The following is a 14,783-nucleotide window of genomic DNA, read 5'->3' on the forward strand; positions in this document are numbered from 1 at the left end:
AAGATGAAGATATTGGTCAAGGATTAGTTTTCATTCACAAACATGAATTTGTAACAATAACTAGAATTTATATTTAATCTCAATTTATTAAAAGTCCTAGGATACCTTGATCGCAAGAATGTCCCGCTAATTTCCTCTTGTCATCAACAAACACATTAAAAGATGCGAATGTGAATTCTACCTAGAAAGCAACCTAAAGTGTAAAAGCACAATTAAGTTTAACTCTCTAAGAGCACTAAGTTCTATGAAATAAGACTAATCAATGCAGACGAACGTGTAAAAGCACTAATCCGTTTTAACAAAGGTTATGATCCACTTGTGACTACTAGGATGTATCACTACAAGCAATACTCACAATTATGCTACTTGCAATCATGAATTATCACTTTTGCGTATAATAACCCTAATCTAGCAATAGAGACGAAAACTAATTCAATCGATTCGCGACTCGACTAAACATGCATTCAAATCATATAACAATATTAAAAGTGAATCATAAGCAATAAAATATGGAGACAAAACTAATTCATTGCATAAATATCATGGTTGAAACTCCAACTTATTCCTTAACCAATAATAAAAACTTAACTCATATTCATGGAGTTCATAACAAGAAGGAAGAGAAAACCTATCATGTTGTAAACCCTAGGCAAAAAAAATAGAAGAGAAGATAAAAGATATGAGTTTCTTTTTATATCCTTCATGTATTTCACGCCCACTGCCTTTTCCAACCACATAAGCTAACCATCATAATCAAGCCCACATGTAAGAGCCCAAGTCCATCTGAGTAGAACACTGGATCGGCGAATCAGGTACCTGGATCGTTGAGTCAACTCGCCGTACTCCGATTCTGGCAGAGTTTCCTCTGTTTTCTGGTTGTTTCCCGGCCTGTCTCAGGCTAATTTCCCTGCACAATCATTCATTCATACACAACTCCTAACATTCATCTATTCAGCACTTCAATTCCCTGCTTGTCTTGACTGCAATCAACCAGGCACAAACCATTTAATCACCAGCAACAAGACCAACAGCTTCTCACTGCCCCTGCCAATTCTAAGTCATGCCCCACTGCAGCCATCACTTCCATTTCTCAGCTGCCAAATTCTCCAGATTAGCTTCAGTCCACAATATTTGCTCATCACCAATCGATGGAAACAACGCCATATCCATTTGCACTTTTTCTTGCAAATTCAATTCCATAACCTGTAGCATCACTCCCATTGCAGACCACCAGTTCTACAGATACAACATTACTGTCACCAGCATCACCCATTTCCATTGCCATCAGAACTCATCCTTCACTTCCCTGCATTTCCAGTTCAGAACCGAACATACTCCATGTCCATTACAGACTCATGACAAGCAACACAATCAGCTATCTTCTTCTTGACTGCAACAACAATTGCACTTCACACACAACTCCAGTCCCCTAACCTGCAGTACCAGACCATATCCTTCTACAATTGAACTGCAGCTCAATTTTTCATTGACTGTGCAATCAACATCCAACATCATCACTTCCAGGACCAATTCATCTCACCATCGGTTTCACCACTGCAATGACCGCACCACCAGAGATTCAAGCCAGTACTAGCTCATCCTTGTTTCAACCACCAATTGCAGTGAACATCTGTAGCAAATTCAGTTCAAGAACAAACCCTAAATTCATCTTCCTTGTGGTTTCTCTGTTGTTATAAATTCAACCCAACTCTGTCGTTCTTCACAACAACCAACCCCCACTCAAGAATCACAAGCACCATCATCTTTTCCTTGAGTTCAACCTAAAACCCTTGAATCTCAACTCGACAGCAGCAGCAACAACGGAGAATTCTCCTCTTCTCAGAGATCACCATTTCACTCGAATCGACTGTACCAACAAACTCATTAACAATTCTTCCTTGTCGAGCTCCATTCAGCAATAGTGACAAATCCTTGACGAATTCACAAATTCCAGCAGCATCAGCTTCACCAGCAACGAACCCATCGATCTCTTCTTCAGCAGCAGCCATAACTCGACTTTCTCTCTTCTTTGAATTTTAGATAGGAACAGTAATGAGAAGACCGAAGAGAAAACATTTCTCTTGATTTTAGGGTTGGGTAATGACAACAGTGCTATGGGCGCCCAGCTGTGGTGGTTAAGGGCCAACCAGCTCAAAAATGGATTGTCGGTTTCAGAAAACCGACAGCCTAGTTCTTAGTTCAACTGTCAGTTATAGGAAACTGACAGCTTAATTTCCTGCGTAACTCCTCTTACGCAACCTAGCGTGCTCCAAATATCGCCTGTGGTTTGACCTTTTCGCTCCAAATGGTTAATTTCTCCTTCTTTTGCTTCAAACGACTCCGTTGCACCTAATAACTCAAAAGCAAACATAAGATACATATTTCACAAGAAAAATAGCAAAGAAAGCATAAAATATAGATATAAATCTAGGTGTTTATCACACCTATCAGATTATCAGCAATGTCTACTCTCTCAGTCAACCACATGCCGATATCATATTGAATAAAATAAATCTGAGTTCTTCTTCTCCTGAAATTGGTTTTTAGGTCAAAGTAAGCAGTATTTCTACAAACTTCATACCAGTAATTGAATCTATTATGCAATCTAACAAACTGCTGGTCAAGAGGATTATTATTATGAGAATTAAACAGTCCAATTTGAGATCTTACCTTACTGATTTCATTAGGTATACTACCGAAGTGCATGTAATTCCAATTCCTCAAAATACATTTGGTATTAAGCAAAGTTTTTGATAGTCTAAGAGCAACTCCAATGATACGAGTATAACCAAAGAGAAAAAACCAAAAAAAGTTAAAAAAAATTTGGTTTACTCCGTGGTACCACGATACGGGGAAGGATCAAAATTTTGTCGAGCGCAGATTATATGTTCGTCTGGTGATGATCCACCACATGTACCAAAAGTGCATGTGACTTAACATATTGGTTTATTTTAAAGGGGCGGACTTTATATGTTCGCTCCATCATCGTGCGCACATTTAATCTCCGTCCCATTCCAGACGATTATTATACCAGCGCCTCATTTCAGACGAACTTTTAATCTCCGCTCGACCAAGTATAGTTTTAGTCCGGATTTCTGACCAAATGTACACTGATTTTTTGTTTTACTCCACTTTTTACTCTTTACTCTGTTCCACTGCGTTCAGTTTCTGTACCAAATTTTTAGTTTTGGTCGTCCATTATGGACGCTCTGATAGCCGCAAAACCATATAGGTTAAAATTCTAGGTATTTGTAATAAGCTGTTTACAACCAGATCTCTAAACCACATTTTATTCACTCTGAAAGGTTTTCTAGTATTAAACTCAATTCTAGAAACCGGTGTCACTGTAATGGTCATTAGCAAGAGCGATTAAGTGGTAACTTGCAACTGTAATTCCAAATTTACTCAAATTTACTTTGGTTGCATGTGTATTTGTCAGTGCTTGTCAATGAGGATTAAACTGTCTTTTATGAAAAAGAAAGGGACCTATGATGCACGTCGTACGAGAAAATTAAGCACGAAATACGTAGTGCTCCTGTTTTTTTTTTCCCTTGTGTCCGCGAACTCTACACCTCCCTCGATCCAGACTTCTCTCTCACATTAGACAAGAGCACCACCTTCTTCTCACTTCTCTCTCTCTCTCCCTCCATTCAGTTTTTGCTGATCCATCTTACAAGGAGTCACGGATCTTACCACTCTCCAACTTCTTTCCCCCTAGAGTCTAGATGATAGATGACAATTCTTTGACGCATTCTTGATGATGAATCAATGGAGGAGGAGAATTTTGAAAACGGAATTAGGTTTTTCTTAATGATGTGAAGGAGGAACATTCTTGTGGTTGTGGAGGTGGAGGAATTATTCCTCATTCGAATTGGTGGAAATAATGATTTTTTTTTTCGAGGAATTGGTAATTGTAAATTGATTGAGATCGACTAATTTTCTGTACAAGGAGATGGCGTTTTCGCCTATCAGATTTTTGTTCCTCTTCCTACTTCTATCCGTTATTGGATGGGTCGTTTTCATGTAAGTCATCTTCTTTCACATTGTTATTTGGACTTGAAACTAGTTTTTGGCGATTTTGGGTTCCTTTTTTGTGTGTTTATTTATGTTCTAGTCTAGACATGCAATTTGATCTAATTATTCTGGAATTCTTGATTTAAACAATGCCAATAGGAATTGAATTTTTTTATAGATATGTGGAGGATTGAAAAAAAATAATATGAGGTGCATTAAGATTCAAGTGTAATACATTTTTATAAATGGTCCATTTTAGTGAACCCAAAGATGAGGATTGCTGAGGTTGAAATCAAGGTTACCAAATTTGAATGTTTTAATGTAACGTGGCAAGGGGTTTTGGAAAACAAGATTAAGTATCATAAAAGTGTAACCGTATTGCATAGATAATCAACTTCTAAGTGAAAGTAACATGATCATAATAACACTATAAACGTGGAACATCTTTTGAGCAATTACTTACCGGGAAAGTTTAGTATTATGATTTTGAGTCAACTTTCACATCTCCATATGTTTTGGGTATGGTGTGTTTCTAGTCCCCTCATGAAGAGCTGCACAACATTAAGGAATATGATGTTTCATGTTTAAGATATGAATTTTCCTTGCTACACAGTTTCTGTTATGATTTGGAATCTATGACAAATTACGTAATAACCTACATGAAGTAAAAAGACCAAAACTAACACTTTTGCCAGCTGATTTAGATTGCATAATCACACATTTTGGCGCATGAGTTTGGTCTAGATAATGATAGTTGTTACTTGTGGAATGGTTTATAATCATATAAGTTTGTGGTCATAATGCTTCTGTTTTTGGCATGCTTGAAGTATTCCCAACATTTTTATATTGCATTTTATTTTACTAATATTCTTCTTATTTCAGATTTGCCGCAAGGTTGCTGGCTTGGATCCTAAGCCGTGTAATGGGAGCATCTGTGGGGTTTCGTGTTGCTGGATGGAACTGTTTGCGTGATGTGGTTGTGAAATTTAAAAAGGTTATTCTCTTCTTATGCCTTGAATCTTCTGCATTGGTAATCTGTTCTGGTTTTAAAGCTTTTCTCTCGCATTACCTTGATTTAACACCATGACATTTTTGTCTAAACCCCGTGCCTTGATACTTGATAGCACCATTTGGCGATGCACTTCATCTATGTTAGTCTTTAAATTTGTTGATGTCTGTCAGGGTGCTGTGGAATCTGTATCTGTTGGTGAAATCAAGCTAAGTCTACGCCAGTCTCTGGTCAAGCTTGGGGTTGGTTTCATTTCTAGGGACCCAAAGCTGCAGCTGGTAATATGTGACTTGGAAATTGTTATTCGGACTCCAGCCAAAAGTGTCAAGAAGGCTAGATCTCGGAGTAAATCGGGGAGGTCTCGCTCTTCTGGCAGAGGAAAGTGGATGGTTGTGGCCAACATGGCAAGATTCTTGTCAGTTTCTGTGACAGAATTAATCGTCAAGGTAAGCATGTGCTGTGTACTTCTTTTGTAAAATGTTTATTACTTTTTTTTTTTAAATTGTTTGTGGTTGCTGATAATTCGAAGCGTGAGTTTCTGCTCCGCTTTTGAGTTGTGACGTATAAATACTCAAGGTAGTGGAAGATTGTGAAGAGCATAATGTTGGTTTATGGTAAATCTTTTCACTTTTGACACGATTTTAGGTTTAGTTCGCTGAAGCCTTAACTAAGATGTCTCAGGTTGGTGGACTGAAATAAGTCATTTTGGCACGTCCCTGTAATCTGTTTGTCTTTTGTTTCGTATCACTTGATGGGCTATCACCCAGTGCACTAACTGTGTTTTTACTTCGTGCCAGGTGCCAAAAGCTATTACGGAAGTTAAGGATCTGAGATTGGACATATCTAAAGATGGTGGATCGAAATCCAATCTGCTTGTCAAGTTGCATCTTCAACCTATACTTGTTCACATGGGGGAATCACGGCTTAGCTATGACCAGTCATCCTATTATAACCAAGGAGGAAGTATTTCCGAGGGTCAACTATCCTCAGATATGGCTGAGAGGGGATCTGCTGCTTTCTTCTGCGAGGAATTTTCACTCTCTTGCGAATTCGGGCATGATAGGTAAGAGTTTCTTCTTGGCATTCTGAATTTGTCGATCTTTGTATTTTTGGCACAACTGTGTACTTGGGATGTTTCTGAAACTGAAAGTATAACGTCCAATTTTGATTGTCGAAGGGCCTTAGATACATACTTTCTGATTGGATGCTAATTATGATTTTGGTATGGATTATCTCCATGATATGAGTGCTAGATCAAAAGGAGGAGTATTACTATTAAATTATTAATTTATGTCATTATTAACTTCCTGTGGATTTTTGCTGTCTTCTTGAGGGAACGAGCACTATGCTCAGGCATCTCAGGCTGTATTTCGGCCTTGCAGTGGGAACTGGTAAAGGCCTGGATGAGTTGAGCTCCGCAGACCTATTTTAAATCATGTACAGAGTAACCTAGACGATTGCATACTTGGTTGTTCACAAAATATACAATGAAGCAGTAATAAAAGTATAATCAAATAATACGGATTGATATGTTTTCATTGTTAAATTAAAGAGTATAAACCACATGGTTCCTTAAGGGTTCCCTTTTCTCATAACATGCTCATGATATTGGTAATCTTATTTAAGCAATGATAGAATTGAAGCTATGTACTGTTGACAGGGAAGTAGGTGTTGTTATCCGGGATGTAGATTTTACATGTGGTGAAGTCTCAGTGAACTTAAATGAGGAGATGCTTGTAAAGAATAACGCTCCCATGGAAAGTTTTTCCAAGGAGGATAAAGTTGGAGGTGATAATTTGGATATGAAGGCAGCTTCTAAATTGGAAAAGAAACAAAAGGCACTTCTGTCACTTAAAAAGTACACCTCCTTGTTTCCGGAAAAGGTTAGTTAGCTTTAACCTGGAGTTAAATCTGCAGTTAAAGGAGAGCATCTTTTTTCTTTTCCTTTTTTGAGAGTTAGGAACAGTAAGATATTTATATTAACATGCATTATTCTCTTTCATAAAAGTTCTATTGAAATCTAGTCTTCTCTTATATGTTAATAAATAAGCAGAATTTGACTTACCAATTAACTCTTATTAGATAAATTTGCACTGTCAAGTAAAACTAAAATTCTGCATTGAAACTTGAAAGCTAATTAGACAATATCCAATAATTACACTAGGGTTAAGTAAGCATCATTATACTCTAGGTTTTTCGTTTATTTACTCAGATGTGTCCTGGTTTACCTACAGTTGAAAGTTTGAAATAGTTTCAATTTAGAGGTCATGGTAGAAATAAGTATAGCAAATTTCTGAACTTTCTTAGATATCAATTAACAAATATTATTTTTTCTCTGGAAGGTTAGCTTCAACTTGCCAAAACTGGATGTGAGGTTTGCTCACCGAGCTCAAAATCTTTTTAATGAGAGTAATGTCACCGGGATTCATTTGAGATGCAGCAAGTCACCATTCATTGAAGACATGGGGGAAAGTGCACGCTTTGACGTTCAATTGGACTTCACTGAAATACATGTACCTGGTTTATCCTTCTTAAAAGTTTCATTGGTACTAGTAATTTGTTTATCACATTCTGCCAATTGTCCATTTGGTGAATTTCATTATTTCCCCATCATATTTTTCAGCTTTTTAGAGAAGGTGGTACTTCTATATTGGAAATCCTGAAGCTTGCCGTGGTTTCTTCTTTTTACGTTCCTATACAAGTAAGCTTAGACTTAGAGTTGCATTTTCTTTATAAAACACAGTTGGCACATTTTTTAACCAGTTGACTATTTGTATATGTGTCTAACGTAGTTGCAGCTGTGATCTATGTCTATGCCTTCTTACTGAAATTCCCATTGACTTGGTTTATGATGCCTTTCCTTCAGCCAGAAGCACCTCTTAGAGCTGAAGTTGACATCAAGCTTGGCGGTACCCAATGCAACATCATTATGAGTAGAATAAAACCATGGTTGAGCCTTCACTTGTCAAAAAAGAAGAAAATGGTACTTCGTGAGGAAAGGCCCGTGCCTGAAAAGTCACAAGCTACTGAGTTCAATCTTGTCCTGTGGACATGCACTGTTTCAGCCCCAGAGATGACTATTGTGCTTTACAGTATCAGCGGTTCACCACTGTATCAGGTAGGTTCTACAACTTCTCCATTCTTTAAAGCTCTTATCTGCTAGCTGATAGCATATTAGGATTAGGAAGGCGCTTTTGTTGGTGTCGCAACTTTATGATCAGAATACTTCGGTTCCAGGAGCGGCTACTGTCGTATCTGTACTTTGAGCTGGTTCCTTTATTTATCATTTATTCCTTTCCCTCCGGTTAATGCTGGGAATAATTTGGTTGCTTCTCAATCTGTATAATGGTGAATGTGGAAGATGAGTATATACTAACCAGGGTATTAGGATGAAAAGTTCATGTTTAAGTTCTGGCGTTCATCATGGGCCGAGTTGTGGTGGTTGATTTGTTCTGTTATTTGCTTGTAGTGCGTTTTTTTCCCTTTGGGCAGGGTAAATGTTATATGTTTTTCTATTTTGCTACTCTTAGACAGCCACATCCATATTCAGCTGTAGTATTATTTATTTTAAAGACCCAGCTGTAGTATTGTCGAAAAAATGAACATATGATGCAGGGGCAGAAAACTTATCAACATATCTTAGAGCTTTTGTTACTGGCCTAGAATACCACGTGTTTACCATCTCTTCTCATAAGTCATAAGTACGTTCGATGTGAATGTTCCTCAAACGTGTTTTTTTGTTTTGTTTTGTTTATTTATCTATGTTCAGTTGATCTGCAATGCTTGATCATACCATTATTCTGTGCTATGATATGCATCAATGCAGTAGTTGGTGACTAATTAATACTGATAATTAACTCTTTATGCTATAGGGATGTTCGCAATCGTCGCATGTATTCGCAAATAACATAGCAAGTACGGGTACGTCAGTGCACATGGAACTTGGTGAATTACATTTGCACATGGCTGATGAACATCGAGAACGTTTGAAGGAAAGCCTTTTTGGTGCGGAAACAAATACAGGCTCACTAATGCATATAGCAAAAGTAATTCTTGATTGGGGGAAAAAAGAGTCAGAATCACATGAAGAACGGGGCTCTGGTAAACGTAAGTTGGTTCTCTCCATTGATGTCACTGGAATGGGTGTATACCTAGGTTTTCAGCGTCTTGAATCACTGATATCAACTGCAATATCCTTTCAAACACTTTTTAAAAGTCTCTCTGCTGGGAAAAGAAAAACACCTAGTAGAGGTGTTCAAGCTGCCAAACTATCTGGGAAAGGGGTTCAGCTTATAAAACTGAATCTTGAGCAGTGCTCTGTAAATTATTGTGGTGATGTGGGTGTGGAAGATGCAGTTGTTGCTGACCCAAAGCGTGTAAATTATGGATCACAAGGTGGTCAAGTAATCATTGATGCCTGTGCTGATGGTACACCTCGGACAGCAACTATCGCGTCCACTATGTCCAATGGGTGCAAAATCCTGAAATACTCCATATCCCTTGACATCTTCCATTTCAGTCTGTGTGTGAACAAGGAGAAAAGCTCCGTACAGACGGATCTTGAAAGAGCTAGATCTAGTTATCAGGAATATCTAGATGAACAGAAGCCTGGGAAAAAAGTAATTTTATTTGACATGCAGAATGCGAAATTTGTACGTCGTTCTGGTGGTCAAAGTGATATCGCTGTGTGTTCTCTTTTTAGTGCTACTGATATTTCCGTCAGGTGGGAGCCTGATGTACATCTATCACTATTTGAGCTCATGTTGCGCATGAAATTACTGATACACAACCAGAAGCAACTTAACCAAGCGAAGGGAGGGTTGTCCAGTGGTAAAGATGTAGCTTCAGATAGAAAAGCTGATGTTGACTCACTGCAATCTGACAAACAACACAAGAAACGAGAATCTGTTTATGCCATCGATGTGGAGATGTTGAACATATCTGCTGAGGCTGGAGATGGTGTATATGTAAAGGTTCAGGTTCAGTCAATCTTTTCTGAGAACGCTCGTATCGGAGTACTTCTTGAGGGATTTATGCTTAGTTTTAATGAAGCTAGGGTCTTTAAAAGTAGTCGAATGCAAGTTTCAAGAATTCCCAATATTTCAAGTAGTTCTTCCGATTCAAAAGTTCAAACTAAGACGTGGGATTGGGTTATTCAAGGTCTTGATGTTCATATATGCATGCCTTACAGATTGCAGTTGCGTGCCATTGAGGATGCTGTTGAGGACATGATTCGAGGTTTGAAGCTTGTCAGCAAGGCTAAAACTAACCTTATTTTTCCAAAGAAAGAGAGCTCGAAACCGAAAAAGCCGAGTTCGACAAAATTTGGATGTCTCAAGTTCTGTATACGTAAGCTGACAGCAGATATCGAGGAAGAGCCCATGCAAGGTTGGCTTGAAGAACATTACCATTTGATGAGAAATGAAGCTTGTGAGTTGGCTGTTAGGATGAAGTTTCTTGACGATCTTGTTTCAGAAGACACTCATTCTTCTGGAAATAATGAGCCAGATGAATCTTGTCCTGACAGAAAGGTTCAGTACAATGGAGTTGATATTGATTTGAATGATACTGCAGGCATCCAGAAACTAAGAGAAGAAATCCATAGACAGGTCTTTCAGTCTTATTACCAGGCATGCAAGGATCTGGCTACCACGGAAGGATCAGGTGCTTATAAGGAAGGGTTCCAGTCTGGTTTCAAGTTCAATAGTACAAAAACTTCCCTTCTTTCTGTTTGTGCGACGGAGTTGGAAGTAACTTTAAAGAAAATTGAAGGTGATGATACTGGAATGTTAGAAACTGTAAGGAAGCTTGATCCCGTCTGCCTAGAAAATGAAATACCATTTTCCAGAATGTATGGAAGAAATTTTAATTTGAATACAGGCTCTCTTGTTGTAAAGATAAGAAATTACCTGCCAATTCTGTCTGCGAGTGGTGGTAAATGTGAAGGGCGTGTGATCCTAGCTCAACAGGTAAGTTTCTATACCATTCTTTTCTTGCATTGCTCTTTTGTTTCAGCCTGCTCATTTGCCTTGTCGTGGAGATTCATCCCTTTTCCTTTTGCTTTACATTCTTTTCTATGTATTTAATTTGATTAACCTTTTATTAAAAAACTGTGTTTTTTATGTTGTTACCCATGTGTGGAATTCGATGATAAGAAATGAGTCGTAATTCGAGTTTATTTTTTTGAAATGCATATCTGTTTTTGTTTGATTGAATGAGACAAGAACAAGGTAGCACTCATTGAATAATTTATGTAATTCCGTTGCTATGGTAAGCACGGCCTGAACTGTGAGCAATTGTGATCATCTACTGTCAAATAATGTTTATACTGAGAATATACACTCAGAAAGCACTGTCAGTACAGAGTCACTAACACCACTGTGTAATTAATCTCCTTATTTAAAGCTGAGATCAAGACCTTAATAAGGGGATTTGTCCAAAGTCTGGAGTAAAGGACTTCACAGTCGTCGTCAATATCATCTTGCTGTAAAGTGCCTCCAAGGGAATTCCTTTTTGAGTGATATATGACAAAATGCAGAGGCACAAGAAGATTCCTCTTTTCTATGGAAGTAGACTGTTGTTTTAAAAGGATCATGTCCATGTTTCATAAGATGCAGCAGATAGTGAATGACGCATGCCCTTAAGTTAGAAAATGATGCACCATTATACCAGCTCTTAGATATAAATGTTTCTGGTTCACTCAAGGATACAGATATGTCAAAACTTGGTTTGAGGGCGAACAAGGAAGAACCCACAATAAAAACTTCGCATAAGCATGGGGTGTATTTGTGAAAAGATTTAGGTTTAGGAAGTTGACATGCATCACTATCCACTTGGAAATGGGCCCATAATTGGGGTGTGGGCCTGGTTGTTGATGTTTCTCATTTGCTTTCCATTTAGGTACCAGAAGTTTCATTCTTGCGCAAGTAGTAGAACAAAGTTCCCCTGCAGCACCTCATAGAAAGTTAGGATACTCTGGAGTCTTTAAGTAATTACTTACATGTTCAGGATGCTGAGATTTTATTTAATGGGCAGAGCTTTCAGTTACAATCTGTTTCTTTTCCATGGTATATAGGTGTTTCTACGTACTCTTTAACTAATCCCCTCTTGGTTACAGGCAACATGTTTCCAACCGCAAATGCAACAGGATGTGTATATTGGGAATTGGAGGAAGGTGCGAATGCTTCGTTCACTGAGTGGTACAACTCCACCAATGAAAACATATCTGGATTTGCCTTTACATTTTCAGAAGGCAGATATCGGCTATGGGGTGGGTTTTGAACCCGCTTTCACTGATATAAGCTACGCTTTTACAGTAGCACTCCGTAGGGCTAATTTAAGTGTGAGGAATCCTGTCACAGAAACTCCTCCACCTAAAAAGGAGAAGAGCTTACCATGGTGGGATGAAGTAAGGAACTATGTGCATGGAAATATTGGTTTATACTTTACTGAGACAAGATGGGAAATTCTCGGGACAACCGATCCTTATGAAAAGGTTGACAAACTTCATGTTGTCTCTGGTTACATTGAAATTCTTCAGTCAGATGGGCAGGTTTCTCTTTCAGCAAAGGATTTCAATGTTTACTTGAGCAGTTTGGTGAATTTAGTTAACAGTTGCAGTTTAAAACTTCCTGATGGTGTGCCTGGTCCTTTTCTTGTAGTTCCTGCCTTGAGTATTGTTGTTACCATGGACTGGGAATGTGACTCTGGCAAACCTCTTTACCATTATCTATGGGCACTTCCTGTTGAAGGAAAATCACGTACAATAGTCTATGACCCCTTCAGATCGACTTCACTGTCCCTTCGGTGGAATATTTCTTTTCGCCCCCCACTGCCCGCATGTGAGAAACAATCCCCATCCTCTACTATTGGAGAACAGGCAGTGTTGGATGGAGCTGCCTACAGTTCAGCAAATAAATCGGAGCATTATTTGAAGGATTCACCCATTTTGAATGTTGCAGCTCATGACTTAGCCTGGCTAAATAAGTTCTGGAATCTCAACTATCTTCCTCCCAATAAGTTGCGTACCTTTTCTCGGTGGCCTCGTTTTGGAGTTCCAAGAATTGCCAGATCAGGCAACTTGTCTCTTGACAAGGTGATGACAGAATTCATGCTTCGTATTGATTCCATGCCCACTTGCATCAAACATATGCCTTTAGATGACGACGATCCTGCCAGAGGACTGACTTTTACAATGACTAAGCTGAAAGTTGAACTCTGTTATGGTCGTGGAAGGCAAAAGTTTACTTTTGAATCAAAGCGCGATCCTCTTGATCTTGTTTACCAGGGTGTTGACCTTCACATGCTTAAGGCGTATATCAATAAAGAAGATTCCACATGTGTAGTGAAAGAGGTTCAGATGGCAAAAAAAGGTATGCAATCCGTTGATGGAGTTAACAGTGAAAAGTCTAACTATATGAGTGCTGGCACAGAGAAGCACAAAGATGATGGGTTTCTATTATCATCTGACTATTTTACCATACGGAGGCAGGCTCCAAAGGCTGATCCAGCAAAATTATTATCATGGCAAGAAGCTGGTAAAAGAAACCCAGAGATGACATATGTTAGGTCTGAGTTTGAAAATGGTAGTGAGAGTGATGAGCATACAAGATCTGATCCAAGTGATGATGATGGATTTAATGTGGTAATTGCTGACAATTGTCAGCGGGTTTTTGTCTATGGTCTGAAGCTTTTATGGACTATTGAAAATCGAGATGCTGTTTGGTCCTTTGCTGGCGGACTATCCAAAGCATTTCAGCCTCCAAAGCCTTCCCCTTCTCGGCAGTATACACAAAGGAAGTTGCTTGAGGAAAACCAAGTTCATGATGATGCTGAAAAGCCTCAAGATGAAGCTGGTAAGCTTTCACCTTTAACTACCCAAGGTTCACCTCATCCTTCTCCACAACATGCAGATGCTGTGAGTTCACATCCATCTTCTTCACATACCGTTAATATAGAGAGCTCAGCCCTTGCTGCACTTGGTAAGTCCTAATGTCACCTGTTTTAAAAATCACTTAGCATAATTATTAAAATAGGTTTAGACAGTTAAGTGGTTTTTCAACAGCAAAGAATGATGACTCGGAGGAGGAAGGTACTCGGCATTTTATGGTGAATGTTATTCAACCCCAATTTAATCTTCACTCAGAGGAAGCTAATGTGAGTCTACTAGCTTGTTTTATTTCATATTTGGGATAACATAGTCACACACTGCTACATGAATATTTGAACTTTTGCTACTTCAATTATAATTTAGTTGTCTTCTTCACACTTCAGTTATTAACTGGCATCCCAAAAACCATGGATAGCTTTTCCTGCACCATCTTCTCTACACTGATTATTTCATATATGCTAAACATACTGCTATGGAAATATGTCAACATCTTGTGCCGCTTCAATCATATGCTCAACGGTTTCAGCTTTTTTTAGATTTATATTTCACATTAAGTGTGTGTTCGTGTGTGTGTGTGTACGTGTATATGTAGAGAGAGAGCATCCCCACATCTTCAGTAACGATCTTCTTCAACTTTCGTTGACAATGTGCACTTGGTCGTGCTTTATGAAAATTGCATCCTATACACACTCGATACAAATACCTTTCAGGAAAAAAAAAAAGAAGAAGAAAGATTCCCTGACTTTTGTATCAGTGGAGAAATATGCATCAGTCGCTAACCATGTGCGCGGTCATTTTTTTTTAGTCGTACTCAACTTATGATTATCGGGTTTACTTTTTTGATTTGTGTGGCAGAACCTCCATAATGGG

General features: G+C 38.5%; 1 protein-coding gene across 2 annotated transcripts in view; it reads left to right on the plus strand.

The window, feature by feature from the left end:
* Positions 1-3,568: 3,568 nt before the first annotated feature.
* The window catches only part of LOC113357577 (protein SABRE-like), a 17,883-nt gene continuing 6,668 nt past the window's right edge, over positions 3,569-14,783 (plus strand). Inside the window, exons 1-11 of one of the 2 annotated variants that reach the window (XM_026601018.1) lie at positions 3,569-4,023; positions 4,897-5,008; positions 5,197-5,469; positions 5,821-6,086; positions 6,684-6,906; positions 7,366-7,536; positions 7,647-7,724; positions 7,890-8,141; positions 8,896-10,992; positions 12,141-14,004; positions 14,088-14,179. In XM_026601018.1, the coding sequence (XP_026456803.1) occupies positions 3,953-4,023; positions 4,897-5,008; positions 5,197-5,469; positions 5,821-6,086; positions 6,684-6,906; positions 7,366-7,536; positions 7,647-7,724; positions 7,890-8,141; positions 8,896-10,992; positions 12,141-14,004; positions 14,088-14,179 (5,499 nt within the window). In that variant the 5' untranslated portion in view covers positions 3,569-3,952. Of the gene's footprint in view, positions 4,024-4,896; positions 5,009-5,196; positions 5,470-5,820; positions 6,087-6,683; positions 6,907-7,365; positions 7,537-7,646; positions 7,725-7,889; positions 8,142-8,895; positions 10,993-12,140; positions 14,005-14,087; positions 14,180-14,783 lie in introns of those variants that run through there. The other variant, XM_026601019.1, reaches the window with a different exon arrangement.

This window comes from Papaver somniferum, chromosome 3 (genome assembly GCF_003573695.1).
Source record: "Papaver somniferum cultivar HN1 chromosome 3, ASM357369v1, whole genome shotgun sequence".
NCBI lineage: Eukaryota > Viridiplantae > Streptophyta > Magnoliopsida > Ranunculales > Papaveraceae > Papaver > Papaver somniferum.